The 20,316-nt window shown below is 36.4% G+C and overlaps 2 protein-coding genes across 5 annotated transcripts in view; one reads left to right on the top strand and one right to left on the bottom strand.

The window, feature by feature from the left end:
• The window catches only part of mogat2 (monoacylglycerol O-acyltransferase 2), an 83,096-nt gene that overhangs the window by 14,715 nt on the left and 48,065 nt on the right, over window positions 1-20,316 (top strand).
• map6a (microtubule-associated protein 6a) overlaps window positions 1-20,316 on the bottom strand; it is a 44,790-nt gene that overhangs the window by 3,462 nt on the left and 21,012 nt on the right. Inside the window, exons 2-4 of one of the 3 annotated variants that reach the window (XM_087271018.1) lie at window positions 19,353-19,566; window positions 17,008-17,222; window positions 442-552 (exon numbers count right to left, since the gene is read on the bottom strand). In XM_087271018.1, coding sequence (XP_087127144.1) covers window positions 442-552; window positions 17,008-17,222; window positions 19,353-19,566 — 540 coding nt within the window. The remainder of the gene's footprint in view (window positions 1-441; window positions 553-17,007; window positions 17,223-19,352; window positions 19,567-20,316) is intronic. The other 2 variants (XM_087271019.1, XM_087271020.1) reach the window with 2 other exon arrangements.

Below are 20,316 nucleotides of genomic sequence, written 5' to 3'. Positions count from 1 at the left end.
TTGTTCCAGTAAAAAAAAAGGTGAAAAGATTGATGCTACATTAAATTAGAAGTACCAAAAAAAAAAGAAAAAAAAAGAAAAAAGAAATTGCTGTGACAAACCATATTTTTAACCAAGAACACAGTAACAAGCTTGTGCGTGATGTTAGGACACTATAAAAACATGCATAAAATAACACTCACTAGTGCTCAACGTCCTCCAGAAAACAACATACAGTACGTGAGCAGTCAAAACTGTCCTATTCAACCTTCTTTGGCCCAACAATTTCCATATGGAAGAGAATACGAATGGGAGCAAATCAAAAGATGAAGAACATTGAACAGATATGGAAACTCTATATAGAGCTTGAAGCACTAGCAACGCTACAGTTTGGTAGTAACTGTGCTGCTGAAGCACGGATGAAGGCGATAGAAGTTTTACTAATCGGAGGACGAGGATTACCTTGGGTCGGGCAGTGCACAGCGCCACAGGTGTTGCTTTAGTGTCTGCACCCAACCAATATCGCGGATGGGCTGACAGAGCTGAATGTAGTGGTACTGTTTTAGCATAACCCTTCAAACGAACGACAAGATCACTCGTTAGCTGAACATTAAACTAAAGGGGTAGTTCACGCAAAAAAAAAAGAAAGAAAGTTCTGGGATTATTAACTGATCCGCATGTGGTGTCAGATCTGTGTGACTTTCTTTTGTCATAACTATTAATTACACGGCTCTCTGGAATACTTGATTTAATCTGTCGCTCGCAACATTACAAGGCATGTTATTCCTAGATAACAACCACTGAAACTAATAACTAGGGTTGTCACAATAGTGGAATTCAATATCAATTGGTGATTGGCCGTGAAGGTCATCAGTTCGCCATACTCACCACTGTTTACCAAGTGTAACCACAGATACAGGGACACTGTAGCATTTTAAGGTCACTTTGATCAGCTAGTTTGTCTAAAAACTGACATACAAGGATCTGCAGATGAATCATGGCTTTAAAATGCTTCTGTGTCCCATCTGTGGTTACTCACAGTGGTGAGTTTGGTGAAGTCAATGACCTTCACGGCCAATCACAGTCATTTCTGTTGAGCATGTCAACACAATGGCAAATTAGCACTGTTTAAGAACGCGCTGGACAGCGCTCAAATGTTAGTAGGAAATTTTTTTTAAAATTTCCGTTCCAACTGGTATGGAATACTAGTATCGTGACAGGCTGAATCATCTTTATTGTCAGTGAATACATTCACATCCATCCACATTTTTCTTTATATGCTTGTCTGCTGTTTTTGATTGTTTATGGATTTTAGTGCCAACTTGTGAATGAATAATATTAGTGGATTCTCCATTCAGCGGGTTTTGTTTCTGGTAGCTTTGCATTCAATTGAAGAATGAATTAAGTATTATGGCTTAAGAACGAAGTTGTATGTCTAATTTGTACATTTACTGGCAAGCAGCCATGTAATAAGCAGGATAAAGTACATCCAGCCGTTTATTTTAATAGATCAAATAAAGATTTTAATTCTTTGATAACCGCCTGGATCTACTTGATCCCTTATTTATTTTGTTACTGTCTGTCAAAAGTCCTTTTTGGAAGAAAGTCATACAGGTTGTTTATGGAAGTCTGTTTTCGCCACCAGAAAAAGACTTTTATCTGAATTGTGAGATATAAACTCGCTTTATTTAACACACATCTGAGTTCTGACATTTTTGCCTCATAACTTTTGCTATCTTTCAGTTCTTTAACACTGACCTAACTATAGTAAATGTGCAGTGTAAGGCAGTAGCATCGCTACAAGTAGTGACGCTACTAGCTTAACTACATTTCTCAGTAGCGTGGCGGTAGCGTCGCTACTTTTCTAAATCAAATAACTTTTCAGTAGCAAAGCTGTTTTATAAGTCAAGTAGCGCAGTAGCATCCACAAAGCTACATTTACCAGTCGCGGATCAATGACGGCTCCAACATTCACAGAGCTGTGGGGCCGGTGTCTAGCTGATAAAAGTAAATCCATATTATGACGAGAATGACAATTTCTTCTTCTTTCTGTTTTTCTGTTGGCTGGTTGACAACAATCTTTTTAATGCGTTACTGCCACCTTTCGATCTGATTGGTGATGTCGCCAACCAAATTAGGCTAAAACGAGAAACTTGCTTGATGGCTGAGGGAGAGGAGTTTTATTCTGAAGCAGGATTTTTCGTGACCGTACCTCGAGAAGTACATGTTAAGATGGAATAACTTAATTTCTGATGCTGGGCTCAAAAAAATACTTTGGTAATTTATAGTACGTACTACTACACGTTACTGCATTATGTAGTGTAATTTATTAATGAAGAGTTGTAAATATAAATACAATATGCATAATGCTTATGTCAAAATATTTCTCTTTATTATAAATTACTATAGTATTTTAATTGTGTAACACCTGCTTTTATTAGATGTGTTTTTGTTGTAATTTACTATAATTTGTTTCTGTTTAGTACAGCATATTCTTTACAGTAAATAACCAAACTGAACTATTATGCCTCCTATGTTTATTGACAGTTTTATTGATGGCTAAGATATGATTGACTTGGATTTAATTTGCTTTGATTTAAAAATAAAAATGACAAATTAGCTTAAGATGTAGCTACTTTTGCCAGGTAGCTTTTAGCTTAGCTTTCTACATTTGACAGGGGGTAGCTTTTAGTGTAGTTGTTAGGCTACATTTTAAGTAGAGTAGCTAATAGCTTAGCTCACTACATTTTTCAAGTAGCTTGCCCAACACTGTAGATGTGACTCTATAATGCGATAAAAGCTACATTTCCCTTGCTAAAAGGAAAAAGTTTTTGTCCTAATCATCAGTGACGTGACGCACTAGGTTTCCATTTTAGAAACGGTTTCTATTTTTGTGACGTCAATAAACAATGATCACCTCAGGTGCTGATTATGTGCTTTATTCAGTGTTACATTTTTTCAATCCCGTTTTAAGTGACATTTATTGCTATACTGAAAGCACCAGTAGATAGTTTCCCTCAGATCTTGAAAAAAAATGACTAGCAGACATAATTGAAGCATGCCATGAAAGTTAAAAAAACAACACCAGTCACTGTGTTCTTTTGATAGAGTTAAAGTGGTTCATATTTATTAATTCGATTATAAACGTGTCCTTTTGGTTGGAAGTGTGCTCTATGGGAGATACTATTCTGCTCGTATTGAAATACTTTTGTCATGTCGCATCTAATTTGGGCATCCAAATTGATTGTCTCTGCAATCTTTTTGTGTCTGTTTTGTTTGGACACATTGTAAATATTGCTAGGTCAATTGTAATTTTGTGATAGCAAGCTTATAGGCAGGGCCGGAGTGGCACTCCTTTTCAGCCCTGGAGTTTTAAGCCTCAGACCGGCCCACCTCACTTCACGACTGACTATATTAAAATAAGGTCATTCCAATTCAGTTTCTAATTACACTATCACGTCTTTTTTTGAGAAAACAGCTGCTTTAGAACTTCAAATGTTCAACAACTCTAACAGTATTATATGTCTTAACAATAAAAATGAAAAAAAAAAAATAAAAAATCATACACAGACGAGGATCAAATCCGGGTCAGCAGCGTCATAATCTAACGTGCTAACCACTGGACCACAAGTTGAATATTGGAGGGTAACACATCTGACTTATATCATCATTAACCTGCAGGCTGGTTATATATAAAAAGAGCAGAGCTGCGGTAAAATAATGAATAAGAAGACTGTGGTCAAGTAAATAAATAAATAAATTTAAAAAGTGTGACTGCTGAGAGCAACAGATTCTGGAGCTAGGGGTTCCTGGCCCTCGCGGCCAAAAAACGGACCGGCCCACCGGGAATTCTCCCAGTCCTCCTGATTAGCCAATCCGGGCCTGCTTATAGGCGTTTTGCAAAAAACTTTATTCTGCACAATTCTGACTTTTCTGATAATGCCGATATCTTGCAAATCTGCTCAGCAGGCACAGGACGTCAACATGACATCAGATTGATGTTGCACCCCAACACCATGGAATGTTGCATTTTGGGTGGACCTGAACATCAGGTTGACACCTGAATTAATGTCAGAGTCCAATGTTGAACAGACGGATATAACCAAATACCTACACTGAAAAAAATATCCAAAGATGATTCCTTGGATTTACTCAGTTTTTTTACGTTAAGTGGTTGTCATTCATTTTCTTGTCAGCTTAGTCCCTTTATTAATCCGGGGTCGCCACAGCAGAATGAACCACCTACTTATCCAGCAAGTTTTTACGCAGCGGATGCCCTTCCAGCCGCAACCCATCTCTGGGAAACATCCACACACACACATTCACTACAGATAATTTAGCCTACCCAATTCACCTGTACCACTTGTCTTTGGACTGTGGGGGAAACCAGAGCACCCGGAGTAAACCCACGCGAAAATACGCCAACTGAGCCAAGGTTCAAACCAGCGACCTTCTTGCTGTGAAGCGAGAGCACTACCTACTGCGCCACTGCCTCGCCCATTAAGTGGTTGTAAACAATTTAATTGTGTTGAATTTAAACAAACAAATTAAGTTGAACATTATTCAATTTAATTTGTTTGCTTAAATTCAACACAAATAAATTGTTTGCAACAGCTCTGCATGCAACACTTTTTTTTTCAGTGCATGTCTAATGATGTTACAACTTGAAGTTGTGAGGATGTTACCACTATGACGTCTATCAGACGTTGGATTTTAGTTGCCATGCCTGACGGTTAATTGTCAGTATTTGTCCTCATTATGATGTTGGTTTAGGATGTTGGCTCTGTTGGATTTTGGTCACTTTTCAACACAACCTAAAAACTACCAAATGTCAAAGTCATTTGATTTATTTATTGGACATCAAAATAACATAGATTTAATTTTGGTCATCTGATATCACGACCTAAATCTCACCTAATATTAACAACTTATGACGTTGTGTGCCTGCTGGATGACTTTCAGGATCTAATATTTCTTACAGTTGGGAGGCAATTCTGACTTTTGACAATTCTGGCTTTATTTTTGACAAATTTGTGTTCATATCTTGTTTTCATTATTCTAGATTTATGAATCATAATCGTAAGTTTTAGAGCTGTAATTATTTTGTGCACTTTTGGGTTAATACTGTCTGTTTTCTCACAGATCTGAGTTTTTAATAGCAAAAAGTTCTGACTTTGTTCACTTTTTGAAGTTTGCATCTTACAACTCCAACTTTGTAATTGTATAATAATGTTAGATAATATGTTCATCACTTTTTATGCTAACTCTTTTGACATTAATCTTTTATATTTTGACAATTATAAGTGTACATCTCTCTTTTAAAAATCTTTATTTTTTATTTTTTTGCGCAATGCATGTGTCTTTTTCTTTGCCCTGCCTTCTTTGTTTTTGTTATTTGCTATCTCATAGGCTCCCATTTTTATATGGTCCGGGCTCTGATTGGCTGCTAGTCACGGAGAGCTTTAAAAGGGAACCTCATGCAAAGTTTAGTTAGCTCAATTTTGATGCGATTGTTGCTCAACTATTAATTTGATTACTTTTGACTTTGTTTAGGGAGGAAGGTTGGCTTCCTGTATTTTTCTTTAAAGATTTACAGGTAGTTTAGGTTATCTACTTTGCAGATTATTTTGTAATTACTCTCAACTGAGTGTCCGCTTTTGGGTGTTGACCGAAGGGAATCTTTGAGAGGGTGCTCGCTGCAGAGCCATTTGAGGAGAGCTGAGCTCCAGCGAGGGGGAGCATGAGCTGTCGCTCCTCCTCCTGTAAGCTGTTTTAATGCGTACACCAACCCCACCCCTAACCCTACCCCTAGTGACATCACTCGTAGAAGATGTGCAAGAAAGGTGGAGCTCAAGCTTAAGCTCCCCCTCGCTGGAGCTCAGCTCTCCTCAAATGGGAATCTTTTGCATGCATTTGTTTTTATGTTTAGGAAATCCACCACCCACAACCTTTTTCGTTTATCATGGCTATGTTGTTTTCCTCTAGACTTGGGGCGTAATAGTCTGCGTAAAGCTTTTTCTAGCAAACGTAATTCCAGTATATTATGCTACCTTTTTAATTTTCTTAGTTCATACTTTTCACTTTTTTCCTCATAATTTCTGACATTCAGAATAGCAATTTAATTTCTCATAACTGCGTGTGTAAACGCTTTACACACTTTACTGACCTTTATTATAAGAACTGTAGGATTTATATATAAACTCAACGTTTTAAGATGAAGTGTCTGAATTGTCAGAAACTTACATTTATATTCAGAGATGTTTTTATTTTTTTATTTATTTATATATTTTATTCTGTGGCAAATACAAGCTTCCATAGGTTTAGAACAACATGAGATTCAGTAAATAACATTGATTTTTGAGTGAACTACACCTTTAACTCCCAAAGCATAAAATCAAAGAACCAAGTTTCAATCAATCAATCAGTCATTAAATCACATCATTAAAGCCAATCATTACCTAACACAAATTGATCCTTCAAGTACTATCTTTCAAGTAGGATGGGATTGTTAACATTTTCAACATTTGGTCCTGGAATAGGAGACTTTGCATCTTTTATTACCTTGCACATATAAGACACTGAAATATATCAGATTCACTCAGGATGCAAACATATATTTCTCAACTCTCAGCTGACAGCCCATATGCACAGCCTAAAAGATGCCAGAACTTATTCCAGAGCCTGTCACACACAAAATAGAAGAATCGCAAAACCAAACGTAAAGCATAGACATCGCAATAGTTCTCTTCCATGTGGATTCTATATAACATCTAAGACAGAGACAGAAAGACAGACAGAAGGACAGGGCAGGATGCACCTATACTGAGCCCCCAAACCCTCCCACAGCTCAACAAAATGAACCACGACACCTCGGTTTCTGCGTTTGCATTTATTCAGTTCAATAAATATGAGCAAGCAAGAGAGAAATCACAATTCACATCATCACAGTTCAGTCTGAGGCCCTTTCACATAACATTGTATTTTTCTCTCATTTTTCTGCACGCATGGACTATAGATAGCACCTATGATATGCACACACACACTGTACATGTACAACCCCGCTAGCTTTTCCTCCTCTGTCTCCCCGAAACACCTTCCCCTAATTCCCACCTTAAACGAACACCTTTATGGAGTCCCCAAAGGCTGCAAAACACAAGAAAAGGCCCTCACCTTGTGTGTGGCGTAGTCCTTTTCAGAGCACAGAGAAGAATGTGATCTAGACCAATTCATTAATTACCGATTCAATAGCTTTGTGTCAATTTCAACAAGTTCCCTGCAATGACAGTCTATAACTCTGGACTTAAAGCCTGTATTTAATACACTGACTGTATTCACAATGACTTAAAATACAGTATACAACCGTCAACATTTGAAGTGGTCAAAATAGTTTAGGAAAACTTTAATGAAAGTTTTTGATCCATCATTAAATGTTGACTAATGCAGTATTTTCCCAACCCTGTTTCTGAAGGCACACCAACAGTACATATTTTGAAAGTCTCCCCTATCTGACCCATTCATTTCAGGTCTTGGAGTCTCTTCTAATGTTCTGACGAGTTGATTCAGGTGTGTTTGATTAGGAAGAGGTTGAAAATGTGTACTGTTGATTTGCCTTTGGGAACAGGGTTGGGAAACACTGGACTAATGGACATTCCTAAATAAAGTTTTTAAAAGGCCAAGTTAAATCTTTCTTTCTTTCTTTCTTTCTTTTTATTCTATTTCTATTTATTTGTCCACAAGATGGCAACAAAGCCCCAGGGACAACCTATAATGCAAATTACCAATAAAAAGTTGTACACCAGTAAACGCGGATAACAGTGGACACCAAAATGTGTGCAAGCTACTGTGACCGTAGATGCCAACACTGAAAAAAATAATATTACAAAAAGTCATGACTAAGTTTTTTATATGTTACTTTTAATTTTTGTTAATGTTATCAGGCCTCAACTACATTTGTTATGTGATGCAAAGTTTAACCTAATATTTTTAATCAGTTTGAAGCTGAGATGACTAGAAAGGTTAATTTGATTCAACAAACAAATAAATAAATAAATAAGGCAGCAATATTTTTTACAGTGTAAATGGATGAGAGATGGTTCAAAACAATTATAAATCAGCTACATTTGGACTACTCTAGCATATAATCCACTTAACAGACCTGTAGCCAGGGGAGATTTGGGTAGTTCCAAAGACCCACCCCTCACTGACGGGTCCAGAATTTGTCCCATAGATAAGTTTTTGGTCCTATTTTGACTGCTACGCCATAATAAAGTATAAATATAACTATCGAAATAGGGTTTAAGACCAAGCAGAATCCAGTGTTTCCTGTCGCTACAGAATTTGGGATTCCGAATTTGGCATTTCCAGTTCTGAAGTCACGCCGTGCCAAATTCAGTGTCCCAAATTCTAACTGAGGAAAGCTAAACGTGCTGGCCAGTTTGTTTTTTTGCCTATATGACAGTAGGCTACAGTTTTTAATTTAAACAATTAAATTCTTGATTTAAAGTATTCCTATTTCTAATGATTTAATTCATTTTTTTCGGCTAAATCCCTTTATTTATCAGGGGTCGCCACAGTGGAATGAACCGCTAACTATCCAGGATATGTTTTACACAGCGGATGCCCTTCCAGCCGCAACACAGTACTAGGAAACATCCATACACTCTCACATACACTACGGCCAATTTAGTTTATTCAATTCCCCTATGGCACATGTATTTGGACTGTGGGGGAAACCCACACGAACACGTGGAAAACATGCAAACTCCACACAGTAATGCCAACTGGCACAGCCAGGACTCGAACCAGCAACCCTCTTGCTGTGAGGCGACAGTATTAACCTCTGAGCCACCGTGTCGCCACCTTTAAAAATGTATGCTTTTTTCTCTCACATGTATACATTCCGCAACAGCCTTTTATCATCTATTCCATTTCATACTGTGCATGAACACAATTGTATGATGCATGTACACTAGAAAGATTCATTAAATCCAGTGTTTAAAAAACATGCGATGACTTTATATGCATCCAGTCAAACGGCATAATTAAAAGGCATTTTGCATTTGAACATTTTGTATTTTCCTTTCACAAATGAAAACATCCGAATGTAGAAATATTCTAATTGCAGCCAAATCCAATAAACACATGTAACCTAATATTAAGTGCAGTGTTTTCAATGCTAGTGCAGTCAATCATCACTGGCCTGTCTCCCTTCCTCACTTGCATCGCTATACCGTCCAATCATTCATTCATTCTCCTTCGGCTTAGTCTCTGTTACAGGGGTCGCCACAGCAGAATGAACCGCCAACTATTTCAGGATATGTTTTACACAGCGGATGCCCTTCCAGCTGCAACCCATCACTGGGAAACCCACATACACTACTGACAATTTAGCTTATTCAATTCACCTATATCACATGTCTTTGGACTGTGAGGGAAACCAGAGCACCTGGAGGAAACCCACGCCAACACAGGGAGAACATGCAAACTCCACACAGAAAAGCCAACTGTCCCTACTGTCCAATCATGATAAAATAAATGATTAAAATCTTTCAGGATGCATTATGTATACAGGCTTTAAGTGAATTTCTTCAACCTGGTTGTAGATCACAGACTTGCTGTGCACTGATTGCGCAAACATGACAATGAGATCACACACTTGACATACTGAAAAATGAAGACGACCTCAACGGATGAGACCAGAGACAGAGAGAGGATTTGCAGAGGGGGGAGGTACATGACATAAAGTAAAGCAAAGCATGATCTTACACAATGCACTCTCATAATGCCAGCAGATGAAGACAGTATAATAAAATGAAAGCAATTCGGTCGCATGAACCATCTTCAGATCTCCCGTCATAAACTAAAGACATGAATCTGTGACAGCGTCATGTCACATGCAAGGAAAAATGATGGTCATGATTATGTGCCGTAACATGATCAGATTAAACCTACTAACATAAAATCACCTCTGTAAACGTATCGCCAAGATTTCAAGATTATTCTAAAATATTGAAAATAATGTCATCATTTACTCATCCTTATGCAGACAGAAAGCTTCCTATAGGGGTATAAAGATATTTAAAATGCCTTTGACATGACCCGATGGCATTTAGATGAATATGTTAATGTGTGCTGCACTCTTAGCTCTTCATAACAAAATATACACACAACTAAAATGAAAACAGCAGTTAAGAAAGCACCTGTGAATGTTTGAACAAGCTCTGCAGTCAAGTCATGTGCCTTTAATTTAATTCATATAGCACTTTATACTGTATTTTGTAATCTTTAAAACACGCAGCATTAAACTACTTAACAATAAAAAAAACTGTTGCTTTCAAATAAATGTATACTTCAATTTCTTTCTGTATTTACTTCTGTATTTATTTCTGACATTCACAGACTAAAGAGAGAAACAACTAAATAAATGTCAGTGTCAAAGTAGGCGGAGTCACAGAGACACACCTACCTATTACATCATCGCCACAGCCAATATCTGGGTTTATTGGCTTTTAACATTGTAACAGTCACTACACACCATCAGGCCTTCAAAATAAGTATATGATGACATTTTTTTCTCTTTAAAGCGATAGTTTACCCCAAAAGATCTAATTTTCTCATTATCGACTCACCCTACTTGTTCCAAACCAGTTTTGAGTTTCTTCTGTTGAACACAAAATAAGATATTTAGAAAAATGCTGGAAACCTGTAACCATTGACCTTCATAGTATTTGTTTTATGGAAGTCAATGGTTGTGGGTTTCAGCTTTCTACAAAATATCTTCTGTAACGTTTGAAACCACTTTAGAGTGAATAAACAGTGAGTAAATAAAATTTTTGGGTAAACAATCCCAGGCTAAGAGGGATAGTTAACCCAAAAATTACAGTTAGCTCATTATCGACTCTCCCTTCACTTCTTCATAGTTTTGTGCTTCTTGCTTCTGTTGAACGCAAAAGAAGATATTTAAAAAAAATGCTCAACCTATAACCGTTGACCTTCATAGTACTGTATCTGTTTTATGTAAATCAATAGTAAAAGGTTTTCAGCTTTAATGTCTTCTTCAGTGTTCATCAGAATTAAGAAATTCTGAAACTATTTAAGAGTGAATAAAATCTTATTTTTTCATAGTTCACCTTTTTGGGTGAACTGTGCCTTTGAGTTAGGTTTAAAGGGATAGTTCATCCAAAAATGAAAGTTTGCTTATTATTTTTGCTCTCACTTGTTTATGAGTTTTTCTTCTGTTGAACACAAAAGAAGATATTTTAAAGAATGTTTATTGCTGGCACCAATAGTTGGAAAATACCATGGAGGTCAGTGAATGCTAACAACCAGCATTTTTCAAAATATCTTCTTTTGTGTGAATAAAGAAATTTATAAAGGTTTGAAACCACTTGAGAGTCAATAAACAGTTATAAATAAAATGTATGGGTAAACTATGCCTTTAAGTTAGGTTTAAAGAGATTCAACCCCAAAAAAAGAAAATTACCTCATCGTTTTCTCTCCATGGTGTGGTTTTAGACCTTTATTAGTTTCTTTCTTTTGTTGAACACAAAAGAAGATATTTTAAAGAATGTTTATTGCTGGCACCAATTGTTGGAAAAATACAAAGGAAGTCAGTGGTTGCCAACAACCAGCATTCTTTAAAATATCTTCTTTTGTGTTCATCTGAATAAAGAAATGATAAAAGTTTGAAACCACTTGACTGAATAAACAGTGAGAAATGTAATTTTTTTGGGTAAACCATCTCTTTAAATAAGGTTTAAAGGGATAGTTATCCCTAAAAGGAAAATTAACTCATCATTTACTCTCCTTCGTGTGGTTTTAAACCTTTAAGGGTTTCTGTTGAACAAAAATCTAAATATTTTAACGAATGCTAATTACTGGCACCTATAGTAGAAACAAAGACTATGAAAGTAAGTGGATACCAACAACCAGCATTCTTCAAAATATCTTCTTTCGTGTTCAACAGAAGAAACTCAAATAGGTTTTGAATAAACGATGGGTTACTAGAAAAAATATTGTAGAAGTACATTTTCATTTTTTGGGTGAACTATCCCTTTACATTTGCAACTCACAACCTCACTGAGGTTGACTGAAGGATTGTGATGAGAGCTGAACGCTACTTTTGCATGGTTTTGTAAAGCAAACAACCGTAAACAAAGATGACAATAATCATGCAGTCGAGAGTAAACAAACAGCATTCCGAACAGACTGCATTCGACTTACCAATACATCAAGGAGAACACATGATAATAAACAGAACAATTAGTGGAGAATACAGGTCATGTCAGTCATTGAACAACAGGGGGGATGCAGGAGCAAACAAAGCTGGAGACACATTAATAATTAATAAGCAGAATCTGCATTCACATAAAGAGGGGCTTTGATTTTAAAGCTGGCTAATCTAGTGACATTTTGAGTGCCCTCTACTTTTGGGATCCCCATCTGTCTACCTTGGGGGCTCCCTTAGGGGGGGTGGGGAATTATATAGTGTTCAAATTAGTGATGCAGTCCTTGCACGTATTCTGGTTCATGATAGAAAAACCCATGAAAACCATACAAAACATATTTTAGTTGATAATGAATTTCTATCACAGTGAACATTTAAATCCTATTCTAGCCAATGACAAATGTACAGTACATCCCATAATGCAATATCATGTTACAGTAATCCGGTTGGTTGTCCAGGCAACAAAGTGAGTGAGCTGAAACAAGGCCTAATTATCTGATGACTTGTTTTGATGCTCGGTTCCTAAGTGATATGCAATGGTTCTTAAACTTAGCAGGAACACGAAGAGAGTAATTAAAGGGGTCATGAACTGTGAAAACAAGATGTGCTCGTTCTTTTGGCATAATGTCATCCTACTATAAAACTATTAGTAATACTCATTGTCTTTTTTTTATTTGGTCTAAAAACAGCATAAATGGCGTATAGGAGTATATGCAAACAGACTTTTAATTTCAGTCAGCCAGCCCCAAGGCTTCTAGTTAATTGTCATCCCATACAAAATCTCTCCGTTTAAGATCCGATTTCTTTAAAAAAAAAGCAATCTTCACTGCCCGGCTAAGATACGATATGAAGTGGTATAGAAGACCAAACAAAAAGCACTGCATTAAATTATAGTTTTCCACGCTGTGTCTTTATAAAATATGGAAAATAATTTCACCCCAGTATTTTCAATGGATTTACTGCTCTAACCTGCTGCTGCGTTTAAACTGTCTTTTGTCTCTCTTTATGGTTTAACAAACAAATGGATGCTTAAGACTATTTAACTGAATGTATTTAAATTACATTACAGCATCAATGCTGTAAAAGGAACCTTATGAAATTGTAAATAGTCACATAAAGCACACCAAGTTCATCATTGGCTGAAAAACACTAGCTATGCATAAAGTCCATTGAAGCCAATCTGATAAAATGACAGGATGTGGATTTTGCCATAATAGTGTGGATAAATTTCCCGTCTACAGAAGATCTTCATCTGCCTCTACATCATCAGGCTGCCTCAAAAATATGGTCCTTTATTCAGATATACAGTTGAAGTCAGAATTATTAGCCCCCTTTTGATTTGATTTGATTTTTTTTTTTATATTTCCCAAATTATTTTTAACAGAGCAAGGAAATTTTCACAGTATGTCTGATAATATTTTTTCTTCTGGATAAAGTCTTATATGTTTTCTTTCGGCTAGAATAAAAGCCGTTATTACATAAAAAACAAACATTTTTGGGATAAAATTATTAGCCCCTTTAACTAATTTTATTTTTTGATAATCTACAGAACAAACCATCGTTAAACAATAATTGCCTAATTACCCTAACCTGCCTAGTTCAACTTATTAACCTAGTTAAGCCTTTAAATGTCATTTTAAGCTGTACAGAAGTGTTTTGAAAAATATCAAGTAAAATATTATTTACTGTCATCATGACAAAGATAAAATAAATCCGTTATTAGAAATAAGTTTTTAAAACTATTATGCTATATATATATATATATATATATATATATATATATATATATATATATATATATATATATATATATATATATATTTACCACAGATAGGCACAATTTGATGCAATTCGATGTAGCTAAAATGGGAATGTGTTTTTCAAAAATTTCAAGATTATGCTTTTTTTATGCTTTCAAAATAATCAAAAGTTAACACATCCTACAAAAATGGCTAAAACCCTACATTATGTATGCCAGGCCAGTATTTGGCCTTGTCGCTTTGTTTTTAAACAGTACCTGTAAGGATGTCACAACATGCCATTGGCAGCTTGACGTTCATGTGTATGTAGAATTTGCCATGTGTGTAAGATGTGTCTCCGCTTTTGCTTGTAATGTTAAGTAAATCCACAGTTTGCTGATGTAGCGTTAGAAAACGCTTGAGCAACAACAACACTACATTGTAAAAAAACATCTGTAAATTAGCCCTTTTTCATATTTTGTGATTTGCGTTTATTTATGCTTTTGTATTGCATTATGGGATCTTAATCTTTATTACAACAATTTTTAACCTTGAAAATTTTAAAAAAGTGACTTTTATGAACATTTTTAATAGTTTGAAGGATGTATTGTCTGGGTTGGTGTTATATTTTACAGTACAAAAACCTTGTAATAAACTGCTGTACATTTTCTGTTATTTTACCGACTTATTTCTTATACATTAAATTATTTCAAACTACGAAATTGTCCATTAAAAGTTACTATGTTAAACTGTAGAGTTGAATTGTTAACATCAAAAGTTGACAGAGTAGAGATCAAAGTCCCATAATGCAATACACAACTGTAAATAAATGGAAAAAATTAACAGACATGTTTTAAAGTGTACCATGTACTCCTCCATTGTTGTGTATGTTTGTGATTGCCTTTAATTTACATTTCCCTAAGCATGAAATCATTGTTTGTTTTTGGGTGTTTAAATGGACAAGACAATGGCTGTTTTCAAAGCGTCCCCTTTGAAACCATTTTAAGTCCAAAATACGCAGTTGTCAAGAAAAACAAGCAAAACCAACCTCATTCTGAAAAAGTAACGCTATATACATTTCTTAGTCAAATTATGCTAATTATGTTATATATTTTTGCCGTTTTTACCAGAGGTCTCTGTGTACACTTTTTCATATGTCAAAATTATCTTGCGAGTGTCATTCTCGCCTGCTCTTCTCGCGTAAATCCACTAGAGGCCACTGTCGACTGACTGACTAATGCCTCATTCACAGTACAAGCGACCGTTCATTTCAACAGAGAGCGAGCGACTTCCGGTGACCTCCAGCCTAAGTGATCGACAGCGACCGCTGGCGACCAGGTGGGCGTGTCGAGCAACACGACATAGTTGAGAATCCTTCAACTTTATGCAAATGAAGAGCAACTTTCTTCAGCGACAGCCAATAGGAGCACCAGTAGAGCTCACGTGATCCTCTCTCAGCTTGCTCAGAGGCCAGTTGTATTTGTACTGTATATACCTACACAGAGCTGCGTTTGCAGCAGGTTGCCACTCAGAGCAACTGGCAGCTACAAAGTCGCTGCTAGTGTGAATGAGGCATAACGGACTCTTCCCTAAACCCAACCGATAGTGTTTTCAAAAGTACTGATTGACCCACCCATTTCCTTCCCTAAACCCAACCGATAGTGTTTTCAAAAGCACAGATTGACCCACCCATTTCCTTCCCTAAACCCAACTGATAGTGTTTTCAAAAGCACAGATTGACCCGCCTTACACCTTCCCTAAACCCAACCGATAGTGTTTTTAAAACCAATCCAGAAAAAGTAAAGCCCCCTGATTTTTACTACGTTTTCAGATTTTACCACATTCTTACACTGTTATTTACTTGTTTATTTTATTTTTCAGCTTTTGTTTTTAATTACCTGCTTTCTGGAACGTTTTTCACCAGACTGTCGTCGAGGTCATCTCCTCTGTATGTCTCAAGTCCACCGACGTACATAGTGAGCCACTGGACATACAGGTAACAGCAAAAAAAACCGGGCACACTGAGATAAGCGGTCAGCTGGTAATCGTGAAAAGGAACAGCTTCCGCCGCGTAGAGTACGTTATAAGGACGAAATCCAGCCATACGTGTTTCCGGGTATATTATTCGTGATCTCCAGAAATGTATATAGGGCTACACTTTCAGAATGAGCCTATGTTGGGCAAAACACACACTTTTTTTATTGTGGTCACTATTGATATGTCTGCTATTACAGATCGCTATGTACTAAGTATTTATGTTGTTTTTTTAACCTAAATCAAAGCAGTGCAATAGATCAGTACAAATTAAACCAATATGGCAGTTGATGACCCCTTTAAAATCATCATTGATCTGAAATCCTAACATATCACCAGGGTGATTGAAGTGTTCAGTAAAAAAAGAATAACATAAAACAGGCAAAGCAAGCAAGAAATCAGTCGATATTGTTTTAAAACCAAAGATGCACATTTATCAAAGATTTCTGAATCACAAATTGGCCTTTGTGGCTTTTAAATGTTGCCCAATTTACATAAGCAAGGCTTTAAAGAGGCTTATCGGATACAACTTGTTAAAACCCTTGATAAATGAAATCCACCAGTCTGTGCATCTGATGGGAAGTGAAACATACAGCGCTTCTTGCCAATGGCTCCATGCAAGATAAGAGCATCCATTGGCCAACCAGTAGAGCGGTTGTCATGGAAACCTCGCCGTGGAAATGAGGAGAGTGGGTGGAGCTATAGTAAATGCAAACGCTTTGAAATCGCCAGCGAGACTGTGAATAGATCGAATCTGAACCCTGAAAATGTACTTAAAACAGCCCACTGACCTCTCAGAGAGAAAGAGAGAGAGAAAGAGTTGGTGGGGTTATTGAAGATATACAGTGAATAATAAAACGAGAGGTGCATCAGATAGAGAGAGAGAGAGAGAGAGAGAGAGAGAGGGGGCAGCAATGGAGAGAACAATAAAGGAATGAGAACCTCTTATTAAATAATTTTGCAGCCTTTGTTCTGCTTTCACCCTTTCAGGAAGAGATTAAATGAGAGAAGAAGTGCAATGGTTTTTACTCTTTCGCCTCAGCCAGTTTGTTGTTGATCTCTTTACTTTTCTCCTTGTCCGCCTGCACCGCTCTGCTCTCCGGCTGGTTCTCGGAGCTCTTCTTCTTGGAGCCGCGCACCGACGTCGCCTGCTTCTCCTTGGACTTTTTCAGAGGTTTTCCGGGTGTGGCGGATGTGGAGGAGCTCTTTTTCGGTTTAGAGCGAGGAAGACTGGTTTTCTCCACCTGTAAAAGAAATGAAATGGTGTTTAATAGGGATGCTCCGATCGATTGGTTGAAGATCGGTATTGGCCGATAATCACATTTCATGACTCGATTTCATGAACCGATCGCAGGTGTTTGTTTATGAGTTTACAAGCAGAGGAAGACGCGAGTGCAGCCATTGTATTTTTAGTGTTTTGAGCTGCAGTGACGTGATCGCACATATCTAGTGTCCCATCCAACCATATGACCTCTCCCGGAAGCTCTGCGAGTATTCACACATATTCCACATATTCCCACATATTCGTACTGGCTCTGTGAGGGGCATTGTCTTGTATGATATTCTGACGGTGTTATAACCTTAGATATAAATATCATGGTTTCACGGTATCGTAATCACTGCTCTAAAATATGTTCTTTTTTTTTCAATTTTCTGGGTAAAAAACAAAAAAATTTCCCCATATTAAACACAATACATTTTATTTTAAGAAACATTTAAAATATTTTGGAACAGTAATCATGCACCATAAAAATACAGTACTTTTTAATTTGCTGTAAATCGAAATACAGTAAAACAAATGAGCATGGAACATGACCAATCACAGAAAGGGATTTTGTTTTTCTGCCTGGAGAAAGAAAACAGATGCAAGCAGCTGGCAGCTACAAGGTGTGTGTGAATGCTCTTATGCTTCTAAAAATACTTTATAATCTTGCTTTAATTACTAAATATAAATACAAACAATAAGTAAATTAAACTTAATTTGTGTCTGTGCATCACTTACTGACGTGTGGTTAAAAGGCTAAAAAACTAAATGAAGTAGTTGTTAAAAAATTTTAATAAACGTCCACACACCATAGGAACAGGATGACATAAAATTTTGGCGGTTTTAAAACCTTGACTTTTCCAAACTGCGATAAACCTTGAAACTGGTTATCGTTCCATGCCTACTCTGTGATTCCCCAAAATTAGTTCAAATACCTGGAAATCATAGCGATGAGAGTGAATGAGCATAGGAACATGTCATGAGAGGCACAGTGATAGTCAAAGAATTGCATTTGTTATGGTAAATTAATAAAGCAGTAAAGATAGGGACAGATCCCTCCCTCTCTCATTGAGTGATCTGCTGATTTAAATGGGGTTGCAGGTATTTAGGCCTTTTAACATATAATATCTATAAGTTCTGTGTTTTTGATAATATTACAAGTTAACTCAAATCACGCTGGAGAGCGTGAGCGTGAGACAGCATGCACCATCCGCCACATAACCAATATAAACTATTATTAATCTCTGGCATAAATTACGCCATAGAAATTACATTAAGATGCCTACTGGTTTAAATACATAGATTAAAAGAAGATGGCAAAATGAGAACTTTTCATTCATAAACCTTAGCAAAACAACTTGTCAAAATGAATTTAAAAAATGTTAAACCCTGTGAATACATTAAATACAGGAATGGAGAAAAGTCGGTCGTTGTGCTTTTGCCGTGTGCTGTGTGAATACAGACAATCGGATATGAGTCTCTTTTAAAAGATGATGCAAGTAGATCAGCGAAATAATCGGATACAAAATCGGAATTGACCATCAACATCTGCAGAGTACATGCAACCCAAGAACGATTTTTTTGGGGGGGGGGGTTATGGGGTGTCCACTTCACCCTTCATATCTCCGACTCTTGAACTCTTGAAAGTACACCCTTTAAAGAACAAACCTACAATATACTTCCAATAGTTGTCAAAATAATTTTTAATCACACGATTTTCACCCAAAAGCCATGCAGTATATTCTAGTGATGAACTGATCAACCAGCCAGAAAGCAACTAGTCAAAACAGTTCAACATTATGAAACAAATAGCCGATGCTGATTCGCTAAGAAAAGACACTCTAAGCCCACGGCCAAAGTTATATGTCAAACTGTTATAAAAGAAAATAGCTGAGGAAAAAAAAAGCATTTTCCAGCCACTGAGCACATAAATTGCCGACATCGTAAATTTGCTGAACCTAGTAATTGATTTTTTTTACATTCTGTAACGAGCACACACTTACCAACAAGAATGTAATCACACATTTAAGTCTAGGATGGAATGCAGGCAATCAACCCATTAAAAAAACAAAAAAAACAGAGCCAACATATTGTGTAGTTTTTTTCTCACCTTACTGCTCTCTCTGTAAGGCTCGTGGTACAGTGTGCGTATTCTCCTCCTCTCCAGGGCCTTGTTGTCGTCTGGCTGCTGACTAGACTGGTAGGCCCTGTAGGTGGCGCTGTAACTGGTCTCCAGGTCAGTCTTATCATCGGGAGGCTTATATTGAGACTTGGCCCTGATGAGTTTCACAGGTTTCACGTCTGTGTAGGCTTTGAACTCAGTCCTGTCATGGAGAAACGGATAAGATCACGTTATTGTAGTTTGTGATTAATACCACACATATTGAATTTCAAGGCCACCTCGTGCAATTCAGAAAGGAATATAAAGTGCAACATTGAAATCTTATCCCCAGATTGTACAGTTAAAAGCTGAGCTGGTAGATTTGTGGCAAATATTTGGCTATTTACAGTTTATAGACCACATTTAATTTTACCATGATATATATATATATAAAAAAAAATAATAATAATAAAAAAAAATATATATATATATATATATTTATTATATATATATATATATATATATATATATATATATATATATTTATTATATATATATATATATATATATATATATATATATATATATATATATATATATATATATTATTATTATTATTATTTTATTTTTTATTTTTTTTAATTTTTTTTTTATTATTATTATAACCTTTGTTTTACTAGCATCCTGGCTAGTTTATTTTACCAGCATCCTGGCCAAGATAAGGCAGTATAAAGTTCACATGGGTTTAACAAATAACAAACAAACAAATAACAGGTATCATTCATCCATAGAAACACCTATACAATGACAGTTAAAAACTATTCAGAACATCTACAGGCCAATGTTTCAAACTCCAAATCATTTAAAACCTTTTTAAAAGCATGTAACAAACTCTTTAAACTGCAACTTTGTTTGGGGGTTATTCCATGCAAAAGGCGCTGCGTATTTAAAAGCTTTTTTCCCATTTCAGTAT

The sequence above is a fragment of the Danio rerio genome, chromosome 10, assembly GCF_052040795.2.
Source record: "Danio rerio strain M-AB ecotype USA chromosome 10, GRCz13ab, whole genome shotgun sequence".
In the NCBI taxonomy this organism is placed as follows: Eukaryota; Metazoa; Chordata; class Actinopteri; order Cypriniformes; family Danionidae; genus Danio; species Danio rerio.
This window is presented reverse-complemented; position numbering and strand designations above follow the sequence as displayed.